At 40.9% G+C, this 27,196-nt stretch overlaps 1 protein-coding gene across 1 annotated transcript in view; it reads right to left on the bottom strand.

Annotated features, from left to right (window-relative positions):
* The window catches only part of PDS5A (PDS5 cohesin associated factor A), a 1,179,407-nt gene that overhangs the window by 910,197 nt on the left and 242,014 nt on the right, over positions 1-27,196 (bottom strand). Inside the window, exon 7 of the mRNA XM_053700274.1 lies at positions 14,970-15,050. Within this exon, the coding sequence (XP_053556249.1) occupies positions 14,970-15,050 (81 nt within the window). The remainder of the gene's footprint in view (positions 1-14,969; positions 15,051-27,196) is intronic.

Here is a 27,196-nt window from a genome sequence, read left to right as displayed (position 1 = left end):
CAAACGGCAGAGCCACAAACTGGTAATGCTTGTCTAGGAAAGAGAATCTCAGAAACTGATAGTGAGCTGGATGAATCGGAATATGCAGACATGCATCCTGTAAATCTATTGTAGACATATAATGCCCTTGCTGAACAAAAGGCAGGATAGACCTTACAGTTACCATTTTGAATGTTGGTATCCTTACACAACGATTCAATATTTTTAGATCCAGAACTGGTCTGAAGGAATTCTCCTTCTTTGGTACAATGAAGAGATTCGAATAAAACCCCAGCCCCTGTTCCAGAACTGGAACTGGCACCAAATTTCTTTGAAAAAACGTAATCTGCCCCCTACCAGCTGAGCTGGAATGAGGGCCGCACCTTCATGTGGACTTAGAAGCTGGCTTTGCTTTTCTAGAAGGCTTGGATTTATTCCAGACTGGAGATGGTTTCCAAACTGAAACTGCTCCTGAGGATGAAGGATCAGGCTTTTGTTCTTTGTTGAAACGAAAGGAATGAAAACGATTATTAGCCCTGCTTTTACCCTTAGATTTTTTATCCTGTGGTAAAAAAGTTCCTTTCCCACCAGTTGAGATAATAGAATCCAACTGAGAACCAAATAATTTATTACCCTGGAAAGAAAGGGAAAGTAGAGTCGATTTAGAAGACATATCAGCATTCCAAGTTTTAAGCCATAAAGCTCTTCTAGCTAAAATAGCTAGAGACATAAACCTGACATCAACTCTGATAATATCAAAAATGGCATCACAGATAAAATTATTAGCATGTTGAAGAAGAATAATAATGTTATGAGAATCATGATCTGTTACTTGTTAAGCTAAAGTTTCCAACCAAAAAGTTGAAGCTGCAGCAACATCCGCCAAAGATATAGCAGGTCTAAGAAGATTACCTGAACACAAATAAGCTTTTCTTAGAAAGGATTCAATTTTCCTATCTAAAGGATCCTTAAAGGAAGTACCATCTGCCGTAGGAATAGTAGTACGGTTAGCAAGGGTAGAGATAGCCCCATCAACTTTAGGGATTTTGTCCCAAAATTCTAATCTGTCAGACGGCACAGGATATAATTGCTTAAAACGTTTAGAAGGAGTAAATGAATTACCCAAATTATTCCATTCCCTGGAAATTACTTCAGAAATAGCACCAGGAACAGGATAAACTTCTGGAATAACTACAGGAGATTTAAAGACCTTGTCTAAACGTTTAGATTTAGTATCAAGAGGACCAGAATCCTCAATTTCTAATGCAATTAGGACTTCTTTAAGTAAAGAACGAATAAATTCCATTTTAAATAAATATGAAGATTTATCAGCATCAACCTCTGAAACAGAATCCTCTGAACCAGAAGAATCATTAGAATCAGAATGATGATGTTCATTTAAAAATTCATCTGGATAAAGAGAAGTTTTAAAAGACTTTTTATGTTTACTAGAAGGAGGAATAACAGACATAGCCTTCTTAATAGATTCAGAAACAAAATCTCTTATGTTATCAGGAACACTCTGAACATTAGATGTTGATGGAACTGCAACAGGTAATGGTATTTTACTAAAGGAAATATTTTCTGCATTAACAAGTTTGTCATGAAATTTAATACAAACAACAGCTGGAGGAACAGCTACCAAAAGTTTACAGCAGATACACTTAGCTTTGGTAGTTCCAGCACCAGGCAGCGATTTTCCTGAAGTATCTTCTGACTCAGATGCAACATGAGACATCTTGCAATATGTAAGAGAAAAAACAACATATAAAGCAAAATTGATCAAATTCCTTAAATGACAGTTTCAGGAATGGGAAAAAATGCCAAAGAACAAGCTTCTAGCAACCAGAAGCAATGAAAAATGAGACTTAAATAATGTGGAGACAAAAGCGACGCCCATATTTTTTTAGCGCCAAATAAGACGCCCACATTATTTGGCGCCAAAATGCTTTTGGTGCCAAAAATGACGCCACATACGGAACGCCGACATTTTTGGCGCAAAAGAACGTCAAAAAATGACGCAACTTCCGGCGACACGTATGACGCCGGAAACAGAAAAGATTTTTTGCGCCAAAAAAGTCTGCGCCAAGAATGACGCAATAAAATGAAGCATTTTCAGCCCCCGCGAGCCTAACAGCCCACAGGGAAAAAGTCAAATTTTTTAAGGTAAGAAAAAATGATTGATTCAAATGCATTATCCCAAATATGAAACTGACTGTCTGAAAATAAGGAATGTTGAACATCCTGAGTCAAAGAAAATAAATGTTTGAATACATATATTTAGAACTTTATAAAAAAAGCGCCCAACCATAGCTTAGAGTGTCACAGAAAATAAGACTTACTTACCCCAGGACACTCGTCTACATGTTGTAGAAAGCCAAACCAGTACTGAAACGAAAATCAGCAGAGGTAATGGTATATATATAAGAGTATATCGTCGATCTGAAAAGGGAGGTAAGAGATGAATCTCTACGACCGATAACAGAGAACCTATGAAATAGACCCCGTAGAAGGAGATCATTGCATTCAAATAGGCAATACTCTCCTCACATCCCTCTGACATTCACTGCACGCTGAGAGGAAAACCGGGCTCCAAAGTGTTGCGGAGCGCATATCACACGTAGAATCTAGCACAAACTTACTTCCCCACCTCCATAGGAGGCAAAGTTTGTAAAACTGATTTGTGGGTGTGGTGAGGGGTGTATTTATAGGCATTTTGAGGTTTGGGAAACTTTGCCCCTCCTGGTAGGAATGTATATCCCATACGTCACTAGCTCATGGACTCTTGCTAATTACATGAAAGAAATATTGATTGGTAATCTCACCTCCTGAGATTCCCAAACCCCTTGTGCTGTCAGAGACCCCCAAACAGCTCCCCAACCTGTAAGACTTGCATCTGTTGAAATCACAGTCCAGGTCGGAAGAACAAAAGAAGCCCCCTGAATCTAACGATGGTGATCTGTCCACCACGTCAGAGAGTGTCGTACAATCTGTTTTAAAGATATCAATTGAGATATCTTTGTGTAATCCCTGCACCACTGGTTCAGCATACAGAGCTGAAGAGGTCGCATGAGAAAACGAGCAAAGGGGATCGCGTCCGATGCAGCAGTCATAAGACCTAGAATTTCCATGCATAAGGCTACCGAAGGGAATGATTGAGACTGAAGGTTTCGACAAGCTGAAATCAATTTTAGACGTCTCTTGTCTGTCAGAGACAGAGTCATGGACACTGAATCTATCTGGAAACCTAAAAAGGTTACCCTTGTCTGAGGAATCAATTAACTTTTCGGTAAATTGATCCTCCAACCATGATCTCGAAGAAACAATACAAGTCGATTCGTATGAGATTCTGCTAAATGTGAAGACTGAGCAAGTACCAAGATATCGTCCAAATAAGGAAATACCACAATACCCTGTTCTCTGATTACAGACAGAAGGGCACCGAGAACCTTTGTAAAAATCCATGGAGCTGTTGCTAGGCCAAACGGCAGAGCCACAAACTGGTAATGCTTGTCTAGGAAAGAGAATCTCAGAAACTGAAAGTGATCTGGATGAATCGGAATATGCAGATATGCATCCTGTAAATCTATTGTGGACATATAATGTCCTTACTGAACAAAAGGCAGGATAGTCCTTATAGTTACCATTTTGAATGTTGGTATCCTTACATAACGATTCAATATTTTTAAATCCAGAACTGGTCTGAAGGAATTCTCCTTCTTTGGTACAATGAAGAGATTTGAATAAAACCCCAGTCCCTGTTCCAGAACTGGAACTGGCATAATTACTCCAGCCAACTCTAGATCTGAAACACATTTCAGAAATGCTTGAGCCTTCACTGGATTTACTGGGACACGGGAAAGAAAAAATCTTCTTGCAGGAGGCCTTATCTTGAAGCCAATTCTGTACCCTTCTGAAACAATGTTTTGAATCCAAAGATTGTGAATTGAATTGATCCAAATTTCTTTGAAAAATCGTAATCTGCCCCCTACCAGCTGGGCTGGAATGAGGGCTGCACCTTCATGTGGACTTTGAAGCTGGCTTTGGTTTTCTAAAAGGCTTGGATTTATTCCAGACTGGAGATGGTTTCCAAACTGATACCGCTCCCGTGGGTGAAGGATCAGGCTTTCGTTCCTTATTGTGACGAAAGGAACGAAAACGATTATTAGACCTAAATTTACCTTTAGATTTTTTAGCTTGAGGTAAAAAAGTTCCTTTCCATCCAGTAACAGTTGAGATAATAGAATTCAACTGTGAACCAAATAATTTATTACCCTGGAAAGAAAGGGAAAGCAAAGTTGACTTAGAAGACATATCAGCATTCCAAGTTTTAAGCCACAAAGCTCTTCTAGCTAAAATGGCTAGAGACATATACCTGACATCAACCCTAATGATATCAAAGATGGCATTACAAATAAAGTTATTAGCATGTTGAAGAAGATTAACAATGCTATGAGAATTATGATCTGTTACTTGTTGCGCTAAAGCTTCTAACCAAAAAGTTGAAGCTGCAGCAACATCAGCTAAAGATATAGCAGGTCTAAGAAGATTACCTGAACATAAGTAAGCTTTTCTTAGAAAGGATTCAATTTTCCTATCTAAAGGATCCTTAAAGGAAGTACTATCTGCCGTAGGAATAGTAGTACGTTTAGCAAGAGTAGAGATAGCCCCATCAACCTTAGGGATTTTGTCCCAAAATTCTAATCTGTCAGATGGCACAGGATATAATTGCTTAAAACGTTTAGAAGGAGCAAATGAATTACCCAAATTATTCCATTCCCTGGAGATTACTTCAGAAATAGCATCAGGGACAGGAAAAACTTCTGGAATAACTACAGGAGATTTAAAAACCTTATTTAAACTTTTAGATTTAGTATCAAGAGGACCAGAATCCTCTATTTCTAATGCAATTAAGACTTCTTTAAGTAAAGAACGAATAAATTCCATTTTGAATAAATATGAAGATTTATCAGCATCAACCTCTGAAACAGAATCCTCTGAACTAGAGGAATCATTAACAGAATGATGATGTTCATTTTAAAATTCATCTGAAAAATGAGAAGTTTTAAAAGACCTTTTACGTTTACTAGAAGGAGGAATAACAGACATAGCCTTCTTAATGGATTTAGAAACAAAATCTCTTATGTTATCAGGAACACTGAGTATTAGATGTTGATGGAACAACAACAGGTAATGTAACATTACTAAAGGAAATATTATCTGCATTAACAAGTTTGTCATGACATTCATTACAAACAACAGCTGGAGGAACAGATACCACAAGTTTACAGCAAATACACTTAACTTTGGTAGATCCAGCATCAGGCAGCGATTTTCCAGAAGTATCTTCTGACTCAGGGTCAATCTGGGACATCTTGCAATATGTAATAGAAAAAACATATAAAGCAAAATTGATCAAATTCCTTAAATGACAGTTTCAGGAATGGGGAAAAATGCCAGTGAACAAGCTTCTAGCAACCAGAAGCAATAAACAATGAGACTTAAATAATGTGAAGACAATAGTGACGCCCATATTTTTTAGCCAAAAATGACGCCACATCCGGAACGCCGACACTTTTGGCGCAAAAAAAACGTCAAAAATGACACAACTTCCGGCGACACGTATGACGCCGGAAACAAAGAAAAAAAATTTGCACCAAAAAAGTCAGCGCCAAAAATGACACAATAAAATGAAGAATTTTCAGCTCCCGCGAGCCTAACAGCCCACAGGGAAAAAGTCAAATTTTAAGGTAAGAAAAAAAAAAATTGATTTATTCATATGCATTATCCCAAATATGAAACTGACTGTCTGAAATAAGGAACGTTGAACATCCTGAATCAAGGCAAATAAATGTTTAAACACATATATTTAGAACTTTATATAAAAGTGCCCAACCATAGCTTAGAGTGTCACAGAAAATAAGACTTACTTACCCCAGGACACTCATCTACATGTAGTAGAAAGCCAAACCAGTACTGAAACGAGAATCAGTAGAGGTAATGGTATATATAAGAGTATATCGTCGATCTGAAAAGGGAGGTAAGAGATGAATCTCTACGACCGATAACAGAGAACCTATGAAATAGACCCCGTAGAAGGAGATCATTGAATTCAAATAGGCAATACTCTCTTCACATCCCTCTGACATTCACTGCACGCTGAGAGGAAAACCGGGCTCCAACCTGCTGCGGAGCGCATATCAACGTAGAATCTAGCACAAACTTACTTCACCACCTCCATAGGAGGCAAAGTTTGTAAAACTGATTTGTGGGTGTGGTGAGGGGTGTATTTATAGGCATTTTGAGGTTTGGGAAACTTTGCCCCTCCTGGTAGGAATGTATATCCCATACGTCACTAGGTCATGGACTCTTGCTAATTACATGAAAGAAACATAAGCCAGATTGAAGGACCAAGGCGCTGCTAGAGCATCTATCAATACCGCCTTGGGATCCTGGGACCTGGACCCGTAGAGAGGAAGTTTGGTGTTCTGACGGGACGCCATCAAATCCAACTCTGGGGTGCCCCATAGCCGAGTCAGCTGGGCAAATACCTCCGGGTGGAGTTCCCACTCCCCCGGGTGAAAAGTCTGACGACTTAGAAAATCCGCCTCCCAGTTGTCTACTCCTGGGATGTGTATTGCTGAGAGATGGCAGAAGTAATCCTCCGCCCACCTGATTATTTTGGTTACTTCCGTCATCGCTAGGGAACTCTTTGTTCCCCCCTGATGAGTGACGTAAGCTACAGTCGTGATGTTGTCCGACTGAAATCTGATGAATTTGGCCGCCGCTAGTTGAGGCCATGCCTGAAGAGCGTTGAATATCGCCCTCAGTTCCAGAATGTTTATCGGGAGAAGAGTTTCTTCCCGAGACCATAAGCCCTGAGCTTTCAGGGAGTCCCAGACCGCACCCCAGCCTAACAGACTGGCGTCGGTCGTTACGATGATCCACTCTGGCCTGCGGAAACATATTCCTTGAGACAGGTGATCCTGAGACAAACACCAGAGAAGAGAATCTCTGGTCTCCTGGTCCAACTGAATTTGAGGAGACAAATCTACATAATCCCCATTCCACTGTTTGAGCATGCATAGTTGCAGTGGTCTGTGGTGTATCCGAGCAAAAGGGACTATATGTCCATTGCCGCAACCATTAGTCCGATTGTCTCCATGCACTGAGTCAAAGATGGCCGAGGAATGGAATAAAGAGCTCGGCAAGTAGTTAAGAGTTTTAGCTTTTTGACCTCCGTCAGAAATATTTTCATTTCTACCGAGTCTATCAGGGTTCCTAGGAATGGAACTCTTGTGAGAGGGGAAAGAGAACTCTTTTTGATGTTCACCTTCCACCCGTGAGACCTCAGAAAGGCCAATACAATCTCCATGTGAGACTTGGTTCTTTGGAAAGTTGACGCCTGAATTAAGATGTCGTCTAGGTAAGGCGCCACTGCTATGCCCTGCGGTCTTAGAACCGCCAGGAGTGACCCTAGCACCTTTGTGAAAATTCTGGGAGCAGTGGCCAACCCGAAAGGAAGAGCCACAAACTGAAAATGCTTGTCCAGAAAGGCGAACCTGAGAAACTGGTGATGATCTTTGTGGATAGGAATATGCAGATACACATCCTTTAGATCCACGGTAGTCATATATTGACCCTCCTGGATCATTGGTAAGATTGTCCGAATGGTCTCCATCTTGAATGATGGGACTCTGAGGAATTTGTTTAGAATTTTGAGATCCAGGATTGGTCTGAAAGTTCCTTTTTTTTGAGAACCACAAACAGGTTTGAGTAAAACCCCAGTCCTTGTTCTGCAATTGGAACTGGGTGGATCACTCCCATTGTATGTAGATCTTCTACACCGCGTAAAAACGCCTCTTTCTTTGTCTGATCTGTAGACAGATGAGAAATGTGGAACCTTCCCCTTGGAGGAGAGTCCTTGAATTATAGAAGGTATCCCTGGGCTACAATCTCTAATGCCCAAGGATCGTGTACATCTCTTGCCCAGGCCTGAGCGAAGAGAGTCTGCCCCCTACTAGATCCGTTCCCGGATCAGGGGCTACCCCTTCATGCTGTCTTGGTGGCAGCTGCAGGCTTTTTGGCCTGTTTACCCTTATTCAAGCCCTGGTAAGGTTTCCAGTTTGCCTTGGGCTGTGAAGCGTTACCCTCTTGCTTTGCAGCCGGAGAGGATGAAGCGGGGCCGTTCCTGAAATTGCGAAAGGAATGAAAATTAGCTTTGTTCTTTGTTTTAAAGGCTTTGTCCTGAGGGAGAGCATGGCCTTTTGTCCCGGTGATATATGAAATAATCTCTTTCAATTCAGGCCCGAATAGGGTCTTCGCTTTGAAAGGAATGTTCAAAAGCTTGGATTTAGACGACACATCGGCTGACCAGGACTTTAGCCATAGCGCCCTGCACGCCAAAATGGCGAAACCTGAATTTTTTTTATTTTTATTTTTGCCGCTAACTTAGCTATTTGGAAAGCGTCGTCAGTGATAAAAGAATTAGCTAGCTTTAGAGCCTTAATTCTATCCATAATCTCCTCATATGAGGTCTCCGTCTGGAGTGAGTCTTCCAGCGCCTCAAACCAGAAAGCAGCTGCAATAGTTACAGGAATAATGCAGGCAATAGGTTGGAGAAGAAAACCTTGTTTAACAAAAATTTTCTTAAGTAAACCCTCTAATTTTTTATCCATAGGGTCTTTAAAAGCACAACTGTCTTCAATTGGTATGGTTGTGCGTTTAGCTAGTGTAGAAACAGCCCCCTCTTCCTTAGGGACCGTCTGCCACGAGTCCCACATGGGGTCAGATATGGGGAACATTTTCTTAAAAACAGGAGGGGGGACAAAAGGGAACACCTGGGCTATCCCACTCCCTAGTAACGATATCCGCAATCCTCTTAGGGACCGGAAACGCATCCGTGTAAACAGGGACCTCTAGGTACTTGTCCATTTTTCACAATTTCTCTGGGATCACCAAAGGATCAGTGTCATCCAGAGTAGCTAATACCTCCCTAAGTAAAACACGGAGGTGTTCTAGTTTAAATTTAAAAGCCAATGTATCTGAATCTGTCTGGGGAGGAACCCTTCCTGAATCAGAGACTTCTCCCTCAGACATCAAATCCCTCACTCCCACTTCAGAGCGTTGTGAGGGTATATCGGATACGGCTACCAAAGCGTCAGAATGCTCATAATCTGTTCTTAAAACGGAGCTATCACGCTTTGCAGGTAACACGGGCAGTTTAGATAAGAAGGCTGTAAGAGAATTATCCATGACTGCCGCTAAGTCTTGTAATGTAAAAGGGTTAGACGCACTAGAGGTACTAGGCGTCGCTTGCGCGGGCGTAACTGGTTGTGACACTTGGGGAGAGGCAGACGGGCTACCCTCGTTACCTTCAGTCTGAGAATCATCTTGGGCCACATTCTTAAGTGCAACAATATGATCTTTAAAGTGTATAGACATATCAGTACAAGTGGGACACATTCTGAGAGGGGGTTCCACCATGGCTTCTAAACACATTGAACAAGGATTTTCCTTAGTGTCAGACATGTTTAACAGACTAGTAGAGTACACAAACAGGCTTGGAATCACTTTAATCAAATAAAAAAGACAATTTGATAAAAACGTTACTGTGCCTTTAAGAGATAAAAAGAGCACACAATTTTACAAAACGGTGAAAAATGCAGCAATCTTTCTGAAATTTTCACAGTATGTAGCTAAAGCCTTAATAAGATTGCACCCCAAGTTTCAAAATGATTAACCCCTTAATGCCCAAACCGGAGCAGCCTAAAGCCAACACCTGGTTAAATCACTACAGCACCTTGCCACAGCCTTGCTGTGGCCCTACCTTCCCTTAGGGATCAGATTTGGGGGAATATAGCTTCTTTTAGGCCCTCAAACATCAGCAGGACCCTCCATGTGAAACAGCATGAACTTCTCTGCAATTCTAACTGTGCATCTGAGGCAATTAGGCCCCTCCCACTCTACTCCGGAGCTGTGAGGCCTAGTAAATCACTCCTAAGTGACTAAAAAACAGCCATGTTGTAATAACCCCAGAAAAAAACCCAAAAGGGCTTTCAAAGTGTCTTGCAAAACGATTTTTCCTTAGCCAAACAATCGATTGCCCTGAATAAGTGTCAACCAGTATATTAGCCCTATTATGTAAGCATTCAATTCCTTACTAAGTCTGAACATAGCTTACCCTCCCCTCATGGGGATATTGTCAGTTCTTCTAGCATTATCTCAGTCTTGTCTAGAAATAAATGTCTGAACATACTTTATTGCAGATCACCCTGCAAACTGTTCCCCCCAACTGAAGTTTTCTGGTACTCCTCAGTCCTGTGTGGGAACAGCAGTCGATTTTAGTTACAACATGCTAAAATCATTTTCCTCTCAGCAGAAATCTTCATCACTTTTCTGCTAGAGAGTAAATAGTACGAACCGGTACCATTTAAAATAAACTTTTGATTGAAGATAATAAAACTACAATTCTAACACCACATTCACTTTACCCTCCCGAGAGAGACCCTAGTGCTTAGAGCCGGCAAAGAGAATGAATGGGTGGTGGAGCTAGAGGGGGAGCTATATGGACAGCTCTGCTGTGTGCTCTCTTTGCCACTTCCTGTAGGGAATGAGAATATCCCACAAGTAAAGGATGAATCCGTGGACTGGATACACCTTGCAAGAGAAAAAGGTATAAACTTTATTTTGGCAATAAAAACCAGCGACGTTTCAGGGTTACAACCCCTTAGTCATGATAAGCATGACTAAGGGGTTGTATCCCCGAAACGTTGCTGGTTTATTGCCAAAATAAAGTTTTGATACATAATGAAGTGCTGTGGAGTCTCATACAACACACACACAAATACAAAATGTGTATGTGGAAAACACACACATAGGATTTTTTTTATTGCATTACTTGCATGTAAATAGCACATTAGAGCAATCTGCTGTTTTATCTGTATATTTTAACGTTTTTATTGATTGGTTTTCTTTTGAAATAGGTTGACACATCACTGCAATGAATTTTTTTGCTTGCAAATTCAAACTAATAAATGCTCGCATTGCAATCAGTGTGTTGCCCTAATTTTTATGCATTAGTCACAGTATATTTAGACCATACATTATCAATAAGGATCCCATATAGTTTTTTCAAACTGTAAAAAAATATTGAGAATTAAATTCATAGTATGCTGCGGTTGTATCACTGCATGGCACATCCACACAGCAGGTGTCACTCACCAGGTGGAGTGTCCTAGCTAGCTCTCAGATTACGGAGGGTTGATGCATATACTCAGCTCCTTCTCTGCAACGTTTGGCCCGCTCCTCAACAGTTTGTGTCTGCTGCTCCTGCACGCTGCAGCTCAGACTAATGGAGGGGATGATCGGCACTGGTGCAGAGTACACCACGTTTCTACTCTGAGGCATTCTGTATGTCCCTCATCCATAGCCCTATTATCATACTGCAGCTGCGTGAACCGAGAACATGGAGCAACGCTACTTGCTAGCCGCACTAAATACTGACAGTGTTAGCGTGCAACAAAAAAAAGTCCTTAAAAATATAAAATGTACAGCTGGTTCTTCCTACCTGAGCACACTTTTTAAAATCTTTGTGCATGCACGTTGCAACCCGTGGTTTGAAGAACTCAAGTTGAATACAATAGTTTCTGGATTACAGCTCAAGGTGTAGAGAGCAGAAACTATCTCAATACCTGGAACACAGCACAGCGCATTGCCCGGTGCAGAAAGCGCAAGTTGTGCCTTTTACAGTGTATAATGGAATTTACAGCACATACCCCAGCACAGAGCACAAAGCTATTATCTTTTATATAATCACACCGGGTGTTTTTGAAGATGCCACTGAGCATGTTTGAATGGTACTTTGTGCTCTGACTGCTCAGTAATAGAGCACAAAGTACCATAAAACATGTTCAACAGCAGCTTAAAACAGTGTAACAGGAACCCAGATACAGAGCAAGACCCAGGTTACAAGCAGAGTTGGGACCGCATCCCTTGTACAAAACACAGCCTTATTGTAGTGTGCACAGAGGGTTCCGTCATAGCGGTGAATAGCCCCCTGGTGTATTACTCACAGATCTCGTATGTTTTCCATTACAGAGTCTGCTCAGTGTAAGCTCATTATCTCAAGTACCCTCAAGTCTAGGCTTAAGGCAGTGTTGCCCTATGCAGGGGGGGGCGAGTGTCAGTGTGCAGGAGCCGGTCTGTGACATCACAGGGAGGGCTGGGATCAAAACTGTTGTGATTTCATTAGTCAAAATTAAGTAATAAGCTAAAAACGGCTGTGTGCCTATTACATATCAGACTGAATATTTGTAACCCCGCTCCTAGTCCTAATAGCGCGCCACAGAAGAAAAAAAAAAAAGCTTGAGCCCTGCTGCAGTCTGCTAGCCCGCAGCAGGGCTAAATGTAAAAAGAAACCACATGCCCGGCGCCAAGAACTGCATGTCAGGGCGTTGGGCGATCCCTGCTAGATGATATCTTGGTTTTAACTACATTTTAACATTTAGCAGAAGCTCACAACAGACTACTACTGTTCTTTCATTAAAAAAGATGGAGGATCAATTTGCTATAGAGTTCCTTAGTTCTTCGGACAAAAGTTTTCTTTTCTGGGGTTCCAGATAGAGAAAGCCTCATGGAGACTGAATCTCACAGATTTAAGAAGGTTGAAGAGGGTCTCAACCTGTCAAAATCTTCACACACTCCATTTTCCCCACCATCTTTTTTTGGTGGTTCTAGGTCATATGATTGCAGCATTGGATGCTATTTCGCTTGCTCGTCTACATATGAAGCCACTTCAGCTTTGCATGCTACGTCAGTGGTGCAGGGATCATACTCTTGTCTGAGGATTTTTCTAGACTACAAAACAAAAAACAGTCCGTCTTGGTGACTAAATCACCAGCTGAATTTGCAGGGGGCTTCTTTTGCTCATTCTATTTTGTCTGTGATCACAACAAATGCAAGTCTTTCAGGATGGGGAGCTGTTTGGGGATTTCTGACAGCGTGGTGAGGTTGGGCTCCTTGAGAGGCAAGGTTGCTTATGAAATTCTAGAACTTTGTGCAATTATCAGAGGTCTTCAAGCTTGGCCCTTATTGAAGGGAGAATCTTCCTCCGGTATCAGTTTTACAATGTCACAGCAGTGGCTTATATCAACTATAAGGGAGGACTCACAGTCCCCTAGCCATGAGGGAGGTTTTTCAAATTTTCTCTTGAGCAGAAGCCAGTCTTATTTCTACAGTTCACATACCAGGATGTTCAACTGGGAAGTGGATTTTCTCAGTCCATTCCTTCATTCAGGAGAACGGACTCTTTCTCCAGAAGTATTCAATCAAATTGTGGATCTTTGAGGTAGATTTGAGGGCCTCTCGGTTGAACATCAATCTTCCCAGGTAAGGTTAAGGGCTCCTCGGCCAGAGTTTGTGGATGCCCTGATAGCTCTATGGTCCCTACAGCTTGCGTAGGATTACTCCTCTATTCCAAGAGCTGCTCCAAAGATCATGCAAGATCATTAATCAGTGATTCTAATTGCTCCAGCCTGGTGTTGAAGTCTGGTATTGGGATATGGTCCAGATGTCCAGTTGACCTCCCTGGCCTCTACCTCAGAAGCTAGATCTTCATTGTCAAGGCCCATTACTCAATTAGGATCTGGAGTCTCTAAACTTGATGGCATAGAGATTAGTTCTCAGGCATATGGGTTTCACAGATTCTGTGATTGAGACCTTTATTAAGGCTCGGAATCCAGTTGCCAGGAAAATTTATAATAAAGTTTGGAATTTTTGCAGGATGGTTTGGGTAAAGGTTGATCCACTAGTTAATTGAAAGGTCAGTTTTCTGTTAGGTTTTGTTTCACAAAAAAAATCTTAATCTTCCTGATATTCATGGTTTTGTTCAGGCTTTGGTTTGTATTAAGCCAGGTGGTAAACCAATTTGTCCACCTTGGAACTTGAATTGACGTTGAAGGTTTTACAGGCTCCTCGATTTCAGCCTATGCATAAAGTTGGACAATAAGTTTCTTTCCTGGAAGGTCTAGTTTCTTCTGACTATATCTTCTGCTAGAAGAGTTTCTGAACTGTCTGCTCTTTCTTGTGATTATACTTATCTGATTATTCTTCAGAATATGTCAGTTTTAAGAACAAAATTAGATTTTCTTCCGGTCGTGTCTTTGAAGAATTTGTAGGCTTAGTTAACAAAAAAGGTACTACAATTTCCCTGCTTTAATTATCCATAGGTGCTTCTTCACAATTTGGATGTGGTTAGAGCCTTGAAGTATTATGTTGATATTTCAGACATACTTCTAGTTCCTATATATATATTTTATTTTTTAAATTGGCTATACGTCAGACTAACTACCATAGAGGTGGGAGGGGTTATATACAGCTCTTGGGGTTTTATATTCTTTGCCTCCTCCTAGTGGACAGGAAGAAAATTCCCCAGGAGTAATGGATCATGGACTCTTACCACCAGGAAAGAAATTAATTAGGTAAGCATAATTTTTTTGATAGCAGAACAGAGTTCTTCCATGTCTATCTTACTCAGGACAAGCTTTACAATTAAGCAGATACTTGGCATATGCTGTACCCGGCAAAAATCGGGGGATGTTATGGTGTGTTGAGATCCGTACACACTAGCCAGCCACCCAGACAAGTCCACAAGAGGTGGAACACTATATATATAAAATCATTGTAAACACATTAAGGAAAATACATTTAACAGTTACTTTTTAAAGACTTATTTTCAATAGTCTAAGAAGCCAATTTACCAAAAATACACACCATAAATATATTTCTGTGCATAAAAAGAAAGGAAGAAAAGATTATAGAATGGAGGTAGAAACAATGGGAGAGGGAAACAGAATGGAGCGCAAGAAAGAAAAATAGGGGGGAGACAGACAGCATGAATGTTATGGCAGATGGCATGATAGAGCGATAGTTAATCTGGAAAAAGCATTATTGAAATCTATTTTTGCAGCCATAAAATATACAACACTTACATTGGCGATGCATGGTTCAATTGTTTGAGCGGTCCTTTTCAATAGAACTTTGGCTAGATCAAAGGCCTGTTTGTTAAGGTTCTGTAATATAATAAAAAACAGAATAATGTAATTTAGAGGAGAGCACCTTAAGACTACTAAAAAAAAAAAAATGTATTTAACAATTTCAAAAGCACAAAGATTTAGGAATTATTTACTTCACTTTAAAAAGGTCGGTTCATTGTAAAACTTAAATACTTCATAAACACAGGGCTTAAATGTATGTTTTTATTACACTGTATATTTAAAAAAAAATGAATAAGTCTACAACAGGGGTGCCCAATAGGTAGATAGGGATCTACTGAAGGCGCTGCTAGTAGATCACGGCAAATGTGATAAAAATTGTGTGGTCAATTTACGCGATCAACACTGGGACGTGAGTAGAGTATGGTTGCTAGGAATACCTCTTTATCTATCGCAGTGTGTGAAGGGGAAGATCTGATGGATGGACACGAAAATTGCTACAGGATTGGATCTTGAGGGACATTGATTTAAACCAATCAATGTAGATTTTTGAACGACAATACAATTAGCCTATTAAAAGCATGGTTGAGTGAGTACTCTCCCAATGGAAATAGCGGTATAGTATAGTTAGGAGGGTAAGCGTAAATATATAGAAAAAGTAAATGCAGAGGCTGCTGTGCTAAATAAACATGAAAAGTAAATATATAGAAAAAGTAAATGCAGAGGCTGCTGTGCTAAATGAACAAGTCTGAATGACGTCTGGCAAATGAACGTGTTGACCGGTAAGAAATGGTCTGCATGGCACGCAATTGAAATTTATTTATGTAAGCCTCAATGAGTCATATCAAGCCAAGCCAACCGTGGTGCAAAGTAAATGGTGTCAGTGGCAGTAATGTGAATGCAGTGTTTTGTAACATGGCACAAGGAGTTGTTCCTGTTAACTCAAATTAACGTCAGTGCTACTTTTGTAGTCGGGATTAATCTGCTGTATCATTATGCTTTTGCATATCCATGTGTTGCTAAATCATGCAACCTCAAAGGGATATAAAACATTTTATTTTTTTCATGATTCAGATTGCCATTTTAAAGGGACAGTAAACAACAGAATTTTTGTTGTTTTAAAAGATAGATAATCCCTTTATTACCCATTCCCCAAATTTGCATAACTAACAGTTATAATAATATACTTTTTACCTCTGTGATTACCTTGTATCTATGCCTCTGCAAACTGACCCCTTTTTTCAGTTCTTTTGACAGACTTGCATTTTTAGCCAATCAGTGCTGACTCCTAGGAGCTTCACGTGCCAGAGCTCAATGTTAACTATACGAAACACATGAACTAACACCCTCTAGTGGTTAAAAACTGTCAAAATGCTTTCAGATTAGAGGCAGTCTTCAAGGTCTAAGAAATAAGAACTTGAACCTCCTAGATTTAGCTTTCAACTAAGATTACCAAAAGAACAAAGCCAAATGGGTAATAAAAGTAAATTGGAAAGTTGTTTAAAATTACATTCCCTATTTAAATCATGAAAGATTTTTTTTACTTTTCTGTCCCCTTTAAAAAAACTTTCTAATTTACTCCTATTATCAATTTATCTTCATTCTCTGGGTATTTTCATTTGAAAAAAGAAAATTTATGCTTACCTGATAAATTAATTTCTTTTACGATATGATGAGTCCACGGATTTCATCCTTACTTGTGGGATATTAACCTCCTGCTAACACGAAGTGGCAAAGAGCACCACAGCAGAGCTGTATATATAGCCCCTCCCTTACCCTCCACCCTCAGTCATTCGGCTGAAGGTATAGGAAGAGAAAAGGAATGGCTAAAAGGTGCAGAGGTGACTGTAGTTTACAAAAAAATATAAAGAAAAACTGTCTTAAAAGAACAGGGTAGCCTCAGAAGAAGCAAAAGTACCAAATTTGGAAAATTTGGAAAAAGTGTGAAGGGACGACCAAGTCGCAGCCTTACAAATCTGTTCAACAGATGCATCGTTTTTAAATCCCATGTGGAAGCCACTAGTAGAATGAGCCGTAATCCTTTCAGGAGGCTGCTGTCCAGCAGTCTCATATGCCAGGCGGATGATACTTCTTAGCCAAAAAGAAAGAGGTAGCTGTAGCTTTCTGACCCCTACGCTTTCCAGAATAAACAATGAATAATGAAGATGATTGACGGAAATAATTAGTCGCCTGTAACAAACTTTAAGGCACGGACTACATCCAAATTATGAAACATACGCTCCTTCTTAGAAGAAGGGTTAGGACACAAGGAAGGAACAACAATTTCCAGATTAATATTCTTATTTGAAACAATCTTAGGAAGGAAACCAGGTTTGGTACGTACCACCACCTTATCAGAATGAAAAATGAGATAAGGGGAATCACACTGTAGAGCTGAAAGTTCAGAAACTCTTCGAGCAGAAGAAAAAGCAACTAAAAAACATAATTTATGTAAGAACTTACCTGATAAATTAATTTCTTTCATATTGGCAAGAGTCCATGAGCTAGTGACGTATGGGATATACAATCCTACCAGGAGGGGCAGTTTCCCAAACCTCAAAATGCCTATAAATACACCCCTCACCACACCCACAATTCAGTTTAACGAATAGCCAAGCAGTGGGTGATAAAGAAAGGAGTAGAAAGCATCAACAAAGGAAATTTGGAAATAATTGTGCTTTATACAAAAAATCATAACCACCATAAAAAGGGTGGGCCTCATGGACTCTTGCCAATATGAAATAAATTAATTTATCAGGTAAATTCTTACATAAATTATGTTTTCTTTCATGTAATTGGCAAGAGTCCATGAGCTAGTGACATATGGGATATCAATAGCCAAGATGTGGAGTCTTCCACTCAAGTCACTAGAGAGGGAGGGAATAAAAATAAAAACAGCCATTTTCCGCTGAAAAAAAATTAATCCACAACCCAAAAAAATAAGTTTATTTCATTTTTGAAAGAAAAAACTTAAAATAAAAGCAGAAGAATCAAACAAACAGCTGCCTGAAGTACTTTTGACCAAAAACTGCTTCCGAAGAAGCAAATACATCAAAACGGTAGAATTTAGTAAATGTATGTAAAGAGGACCAAGTCGCTGCTTTGCAAATCTGATCAACTGAAGCTTCATACATAAAAGCCCACAAAGTGGAGACTAATCTAGTAGAATGAGCTGTAATTCTCTGAGGCGGGGCCTGACCCGACTCCAAATAAGCTTGATGAATCAAAAGTTTCAACCAAGAAGCCAAGGAAATAGCAGAAGCCTTCTGACCTTTCCAAGGACCAGAAAATAAAACAAATAGACTGGAAGTCTTCCTGAAATATTTAGTAGCTTCCACATAATATTTCAAAGCTCTTACCACATCCAAAGAATGTAAGGATCTTTCCAAAGAATTCTTAGGATTAGGACACAAGGAAGGGTCAACAATTTCTCTATTAATGTTAGAATTCACAACCTTAGGTAAAAATTGAAAAGAAGTCCGCAAAACTGCCTTATCCTGATGAAAAATCAGAAAATGAGACCCACAAGAAAGAGCAGATAGCTCAGAAACTCTTCTAGCAGAAGAGATAGCCAAAAGGAACAACACTTTCCCAGAAAGTAGTTTAATGTCCAAAGAATGCATAGGCTCAAATGGAGGAGCCTGTAAAGCCTTCAGAACCAAATTAAGACTCCAAGGAGGAGACACTGATTTAATGACAGGCTTAATACGAACTAAAGCCTGTACAAAACAGTGAATATCAGGAAGTATAGCAATCTTTCTGTGAAATAAAACAGAAAGAGCGGAGATTTGTCCTCTCAAGGAACTTGCAGACAAACCCTTATCCAAACCATCCTGAAGGAACTGTAAAATTCTAGGAATTCTAAAAGAATGCCAGGAGAATTTATGAGAACAACACCATGAAATGTAAGTCTTCCAAACTCGATAATAAATATTTCTAGAGACAGATTTACGAGCTTAACCTCTATGACTTAGAACTAAGCGTTCAATTTCCATACCTTAAAATTTAATGATTTGAGATCCTGATGGAAAAACAAACCTTGAGATATTAGGTCCGGCCGTAACGGAAGTGACCAAGGCAGGCAACTGGACATCCGAACCAGATCCGCATACCTAAACCTGTGTGGCCATGCTGGAGCCACCAGCAACACAAAAGACTGTTCCATGATGATTTTGGAGATCACTCTTGGAAGGAGAAATAGAGGCGGGAAGATGTAAGCAGGATGATAACACCAAGGAAGTGTCAGTGCATCCACTGCTTCCGCCTGAACATCCCTGGACAGGTATCTGGGAAGTTTCTTGTTTAGATGAGAGGCCATGAGATCTATCTCTGGAAGACCCCACATCTGAACAATCTGAGAAAATACATCTGGATGGAGAGACCACTCCCCTGGATGTAAAGTCTGGCGGCTGTGATAATCCGCCTCCCAATTGTCTACACCTGGGATATGCACCGCAGAGATTAGACAGGAGCTGGATTCCGCCCAAGCAAGTATCCGAGATACTTCTTTCATAGCTTGGGGACTGAGTCCCACCCTGATGATTGACATAAGCCACAGTTGTGATATTGTCTGTCTGAAAACAAATGAACAGTTCTCTCTTTAGCAGAGGCCAAAACTGAAGAGCCCTGAGAATTGCACGGAGATCTAAAATATTTATTGGTAATCTCGCCTCTTGAGATTTCCAAACCCTTTGTGCTGTCAGAGATCCCCAAACAGCTCCCCAACCTGAAAGACTCGCATCTGTTGAGATCACTGTCCAGGTTGGCTGAACAAAAGAAGCCCCTTGAACCAAACTATGGTGATCTATCCACCATTTCAGAGATTGTCGTACATTGGGATTCAAGGATATTAATTGTGATATATTTGTATAATCCCTGCACCATTGATTCAGCATACAAAGCTGTAGAGGTCTCATGTGAAAACGAGCAAAGGGGATCGCGTCCGATGCTGCAGTCATGAGACCTAAAACTTGCATGCACATAGCCACTGAAGGGAATGACAGACTGAAGGTGCCGGCATGCTGCAACCAATTTTAAACATCTCTTGTCTGTTAGAGACAGAGTCATGGACACTGAATCTATCTGGAAGCCTAAAAAGGTGACCCTTGTCTGAGGAATCAAGAAACTTTTTAGTAAATTGATCCTCCAACCATGTTTCCGAAGAAACAACACTAGTTGATTCGTGTGGGATTCTGCAGTATGTAAAGACTGAGCTAGTACCAAGATATCGTCCAAATAAGGAAACACTGCAATACCCTGTTCTCTGATTACAGATAGTAGGGCACCCAGAACCTTTGAAAAGATTCTTGGAGCTGTTGATAGGCCAAATGGAAGAGCAACAAATTGGTAATGCTTGTCTAGAAAAGAGAATCTCAGAAACTGATAGTGTTCTGGATGAATCGGAATATGAAGGTATGCATCTGCAAGTCTATTGTGGACATATAATGTCCTTGCTGAACAAAAGGCAGAATAGTCCTTATAGTCACCATCTTGAAAGTTGGTACTCTTACATAACGATTCAAAATTTTCAGATCCAGAACTGGTCTGAATAAATTTTCTCTCTTTGGTACAATGAATAGGTTTGAATAAAACCCCAAACCTTGTTCCTGAGGAGGAACTGGCATGATTACCCCTGAAGACTCCAGGTCTGAAACACTTCAGAAAAGCCTGAGCTTTTACTGGATTTACAGGGATGCGCGAGAGAAAATCGTCTCACAGGAGGTCTTACTTTGAATCCTATTCGATACCCCTGAGAGACAATGCTCTGAATCCAATGATTTTGGACAGATTTTATCCAAAAATCCTTGAAAAACCTTAATCTGCCCCCTACCAGCTGAGCTGGAATAACATAATTTATGTAAGAACTTACCTGATAAATTCATTTCTTTCATATTAGCAAGAGTCCATGAGCTAGTGACGTATGGGATATACATTCCTACCAGGAGGGGCAAAGTTTCCCAAACCTTAAAATGCCTATAAATACACCCCTCACCACACCCACAATTCAGTTTAACGAATAGCCAAGAAGTGGGGTGATAAGAAAAAAGTGCGAAAGCATATAAAATAAGGAATTGGAATAATTGTGCTTTATACAAAAAAATCATAACCACCACAAAAAAGGGCGGGCCTCATGGACTCTTGCTAATATGAAAGAAATGAATTTATCAGGTAAGTTCTTACATAAATTATGTTTTCTTTCATGTAATTAGCAAGAGTCCATGAGCTAGTGACGTATGGGATAATGACTACCCAAGATGTGGATCTTTCCACACAAGAGTCACTAGAGAGGGAGGGATAAAATAAAGACAGCCAATTCCTGCTGAAAATAATCCACACCCAAAAACAGAATTTATGTTTACCTGATAAATTACTTTCTCCAACGGTGTGTCCGGTCCACGGCGTCATCCTTACTTGTGGGATATTCTCTTCCCCAACAGGAAATGGCAAAGAGCCCAGCAAAGCTGGTCACATGATCCCTCCTAGGCTCCGCCTTCCCCAGTCATTCGACCGACGTAAAGGAGGAATATTTGCATAGGAGAAACCATATGATACCGTGGTGACTGTAGTTAAAGAAAATAAATTATCAGACCTGATTAAAAAAACCAGGGCGGGCCGTGGACCGGACACACCGTTGGAGAAAGTAATTTATCAGGTAAACATAAATTCTGTTTTCTCCAACATAGGTGTGTCCGGTCCACGGCGTCATCCTTACTTGTGGGAACCAATACCAAAGCTTTAGGACACGGATGAAGGGAGGGAGCAAATCAGGTCACCTAGATGGAAGGCACCACGGCTTGCAAAACCTTTCTCCCAAAAATAGCCTCAGAAGAAGCAAAAGTATCAAACTTGTAAAATTTAGTAAAAGTGTGCAGTGAAGACCAAGTCGCTGCCTTACATATCTGATCAACAGAAGCCTCGTTCTTGAAGGCCCATGTGGAAGCCACAGCCCTAGTGGAATGAGCTGTGATTCTTTCAGGAGGCTGCCGTCCGGCAGTCTCATAAGCCAATCTGATGATGCTTTTAATCCAAAAAGAGAGAGAGGTAGAAGTTGCTTTTTGACCTCTCCTTTTACCAGAATAAACAACAAACAAGGAAGATGTTTGTCTAAAATCCTTTGTAGCATCTAAATAGAATTTTAGAGCACGAACAACATCCAAATTGTGCAACAAACGTTCCTTCTTTGAAACTGGATTCGGACACAAAGAAGGCACGACTATCTCCTGGTTAATGTTTTTGTTAGAAACAACTTTTGGAAGAAAACCAGGTTTAGTACGTAAAACCACCTTATCTGCATGGAACACCAGATAAGGAGGAGAACACTGCAGAGCAGATAATTCTGAAACTCTTCTAGCAGAAGAAATTGCAACCAAAAACAAAACTTTCCAAGATAATAACTTAATATCAACGGAATGTAAGGGTTCAAACGGAACCCCCTGAAGAACTGAAAGAACTAAATTGAGACTCCAAGGAGGAGTCAAAGGTTTGTAAACAGGCTTGATTCTAACCAGAGCCTGAACAAAGGCTTGAACATCTGGCACAGCTGCCAGCTTTTTGTGAAGTAACACAGACAAGGCAGAAATCTGTCCCTTCAAGGAACTAGCAGACAATCCTTTCTCCAAACCTTCTTGAAGAAAGGATAGAATCTTAGGAATGTTTACCTTGTCCCAAGGGAATCCTTTAGATTCACACCAACAGATATATTTTTTCCATATTTTGTGGTAAATTTTTCTAGTTACAGGCTTTCTGGCCTGAACAAGAGTATCAATGACAGAATCTGAGAACCCTCGCTTTGATAAGATCAAGCGTTCAATCTCCAAGCAGTCAGTTGGAGTGAGACCAGATTCGGATGTTCGAACGGACCTTGAACAAGAAGGTCTCGTCTCAAAGGTAGCTTCCATGGTGGAGCCGATGACATATTCACCAGGTCTGCATACCAAGTCCTGCGTGGCCACGCAGGAGCTATCAAGATCACCGATGCTCTCTCCTGATTGATCCTGGCTACCAGCCTGGGGATGAGAGGAAACGGCGGGAAAACATAAGTTAGTTTGAAGGTCCAAGGTGCTACTAGTGCATCTACTAGAGTCGCCTTGGGATCCCTGGATCTGGACCCGTAGCAAGGAACCTTGAAGTTCTGACGAGAGGCCATCAGATCCATGTCTGGAATGCCCCACAATTGAGTAATTTGGGCAAAGATTTCCGGATGGAGTTCCCACTCCCCCGGATGAAATGTCTGACGACTCAGAAAATCCGCTTCCCAATTTTCCACTCCTGGGATGTGGATTGCAGACAAGTGGCAGGAGTGAGTCTCCGCCCATTGAATGATTTTGGTCACTTCTTCCATCGCCAGGGAACTCCTTGTTCCCCCCTGATGGTTGATGTACGCAACAGTCGTCATGTTGTCTGATTGAAACCGTATGAACTTGGCCTTTGCTAGCTGAGGCCAAGCCTTGAGAGCATTGAGTATCGCTCTCAGTTCCAGAATATTTATCGGTAGAACCCCATTCCACTGACTGAGCATGCACAGTTGTAATGGTCTTAGATGAATGCGCGCAAAAGGAACTATGTCCATTGCCGCTACCATCAAACCTATTACTTCCATGCACTGCGCTATGGAAGGAAGAGGAACAGAATGAAGTATTTGACAAGAGTTTAGAAGTTTTGATTTTCTGGCCTCTGTCAGAAAAATCCTCATTTCTAAGGAGTCTATTATTGTTCCCAAGAAGGGAACCCTTGTTGACGGAGATAGAGAACTTTTTTCTACGTTCACTTTCCACCCGTGAGATCTGAGAAAGGCCAGGACAATGTCCGTGTGAGCCTTTGCTTGAGGAAGGGACGACGCTTGAATCAGAATGTCGTCCAAGTAAGGTACTACTGCAATGCCCCTTGGTCTTAGCACTGCTAGAAGGGACCCTAGTACCTTTGTGAAAATTCTTGGAGCAGTGGCTAATCCGAACGGAAGTGCCACAAACTGGTAATGCTTGTCCAGGAATGCGAACCTTAGGAACCGATGATGTTCCTTGTGGATAGGAATATGTAGATACGCATCCTTTAAATCCACCGTGGTCATGAATTGACCTTCCTGGATGGAAGGAAGAATTGTTCGAATGGTTTCCATTTTGAACGATGGAACCTTGAGAAACTTGTTTAGGATCTTGAGATCTAAGATTGGTCTGAATGTTCCCTCTTTTTTGGGAACTACGAACAGATTGGAGTAGAACCCCATCCCTTGTTCTCCTAATGGAACAGGATGAATCACTCCCATTTTTAACAGGTCTTCTACACAATGTAAGAATGCCTGTTTTTTTATGTGGTCTGAAGACAATTGAGACCTGTGGAACCTCCCCCTTGGGGGAAGCCCCTTGAATTCCAGAAGATAACCTTGGGAGACTATTTCTAGTGCCCAAGGATCCAGAACATCTCTTGGCCAAGCCTGAGCGAAGAGAGAGAGTCTGCCCCCCACCAGATCCGGTCCCGGATCGGGGGCCAACATCTCATGCTGTCTTGGTAGCAGTGGCAGGTTTCTTGGCCTGCTTTCCTTTGTTCCAGCCTTGCATTGGTCTCCAGGCTGGCTTGGCTTGAGAAGTATTACCCTCTTGCTTAGAGGACGTAGCACTTGGGGCTGGTCCGTTTCTGCGAAAGGGACGAAAATTAGGTTTATTTTTGGCCTTGAAAGACCTATCCTGAGGAAGGGCGTGGCCCTTGCCCCCAGTGATATCAGAGATAATCTCTTTTAAGTCAGGGCCAAACAGCGTTTTCCCCTTGAAAGGAATGTTAAGCAATTTGTTCTTGGAAGACGCATCCGCTGACCAAGATTTTAACCAAAGCGCTCTGCGCGCCACAATAGCAAAACCAGAATTTTTCGCCGCTAACCTAGCCAATTGCAAAGTGGCGTCTAGGGTGAAAGAATTAGCCAATTTGAGAGCACGAATTCTGTCCATAATCTCCTCATAAGAAGAAGAATTATTATTGAGCGCCTTTTCTAGCTCATCGAACCAGAAACACGCGGCTGTAGTGACAGGAACAATGCATGAAATTGGTTGTAGAAGGTAACCTTGCTGAACAAACATCTTTTTAAGCAAACCTTCTAATATTTTATCCATAGGATCTTTGAAAGCACAACTATCTTCTATGGGTATAGTGGTGCGTTTGTTTAGAGTAGAAACCGCCCCCTCGACCTTGGGGACTGTCTGCCATAAGTCCTTTCTGGGGTCGACCATAGGAAACAATTTTTTAAATATGGGGGGAGGGACGAAAGGTATACCGGGCCTTTCCCATTCTTTATTTACAATGTCCGCCACCCGCTTGGGTATAGGAAAAGCTTCGGGGGGCCCCGGGACCTCTAGGAACTTGTCCATTTTACATAGTTTCTCTGGAATGACCAAATTCTCACAATCATCCAGAGTGGATAACACCTCCTTAAGCAGAGCGCAGAGATGTTCCAATTTAAATTTAAATGTAATCACATCAGGTTCAGCTTGTTGAGAAATTTTCCCTGAATCTGAAATTTCTCCCTCAGACAAAACCTCCCTGGCCCCCTCAGACTGGTGTAGGGGCCCTTCAGAACCAATATCATCAGCGTCCTCATGCTCTTCAGTATTTTCTAAAACAGAGCAGTCGCGCTTTCGCTGATAAGTGGGCATTTTGGCTAAAATGTTTTTGATAGAATTATCCATTACAGCCGTTAATTGTTGCATAGTAAGGAGTATTGGCGCGCTAGATGTACTAGGGGCCTCCTGTGTGGGCAAGACTGGTGTAGACGAAGGAGGGGATGATGCAGTACCATGCTTACTCCCCTCACTTGAGGAATCATCTTGGGCATCATTTTCTCTAAATTTTGTGTCACATAAATCACATCTATTTAAATGAGAAGGAACCTTGGCTTCCCCACATTCAGAACACAGTCTATCTGGTAGTTCAGACATGTTAAACAGGCAAAAACTTGATAACAAAGTACAAAAAACGTTTTAAAATAAACCGTTACTGTCACTTTAAATTTTAAACTGAACACACTTTATTACTGCAATTGCGAAAAAGTATGAAGGAATTGTTCAAAATTCACCAAAATTTCACCACAGTGTCTTAAAGCCTTAAAAGTATTGCACACCAAATTTGGAAGCTTTAACCCTTAAAATAACGGAACCGGAGCCGTTTTTATATTTAACCCCTTTACAGTCCCTGGTATCTGCTTTGCTGAGACCCAACCAAGCCCAAAGGGGAATACGATACCAAATGACGCCTTCAGAAAGTCTTTTCTATGTATCAGAGCTCCTCACACTTCTCAAAAACAAGTGCGCAATACAGGCGCGAAAATGAGACTCTGCCTATGATTAGGGAAAGCCCCTAGAGAATAAGGTGTCCAATACAGTGCCTGCCGGTTATTTTACATAATTCGCAATATTAAAATAATTCCTCAAGGCTATGGAGTATAAAATATGTTTATATATAAATCGATTTAGCCCAGAAAATGTCTACAGTCTTAAAAAGCCCTTGTGAAGCCCTTTTTTTCTTTCTGTAATAAAAATGGCTTACCGGATCCCATAGGGAAAATGACAGCTTCCAGCATTACATCGTCTTGTTAGAATGTGTCATACCTCAAGCAGCAAAAGTCTGCTCACTGTTCCCCCAACTGAAGTTAATTCCTCTCAACAGTCCTGTGTGGAAACAGCCATCGATTTTAGTAAAAGTTGCTAAAATCATTTTCCTCTTACAAACAGAAATCTTCATCTCTTTTCTGTTTCAGAGTAAATAGTACATACCAGCACTATTTTAAAATAACAAACTCTTGATTGAATAATAAAAACTACAGTTAAACACTAAAAAACTCTAAGCCATCTCCGTGGAGATGTTGCCTGTACAACGGCAAAGAGAATGACTGGGGAAGGCGGAGCCTAGGAGGGATCATGTGACCAGCTTTGCTGGGCTCTTTGCCATTTCCTGTTGGGGAAGAGAATATCCCACAAGTAAGGATGACGCCGTGGACCGGACACACCTATGTTGGAGAAATAAAGTTTAATGAAAAACATAAGCAGAAGATTCAAACTGAAACCACTGCCAGAAGTACTTTTCTACCAAAAACTGCTTCAGAAGAAGAAAACACATCAAAATGGTAGAATTTAGAAAAAGTATGCAAAGAGGACCAAGTTGCTGCTTTGCAAATCTGATCAATCGAAGCTTCATTCCTAAACGCTCAGGAAGTAGAAACTGAACTAGTAGAACGAACTGTA

This window comes from Bombina bombina, chromosome 2, assembly GCF_027579735.1.
Source record: "Bombina bombina isolate aBomBom1 chromosome 2, aBomBom1.pri, whole genome shotgun sequence".
Classification (NCBI taxonomy): domain Eukaryota; kingdom Metazoa; phylum Chordata; class Amphibia; order Anura; family Bombinatoridae; genus Bombina; species Bombina bombina.
Note: the sequence above shows the minus strand (reverse complement) of the source record. Positions and strands in the feature narration are given on the sequence as shown.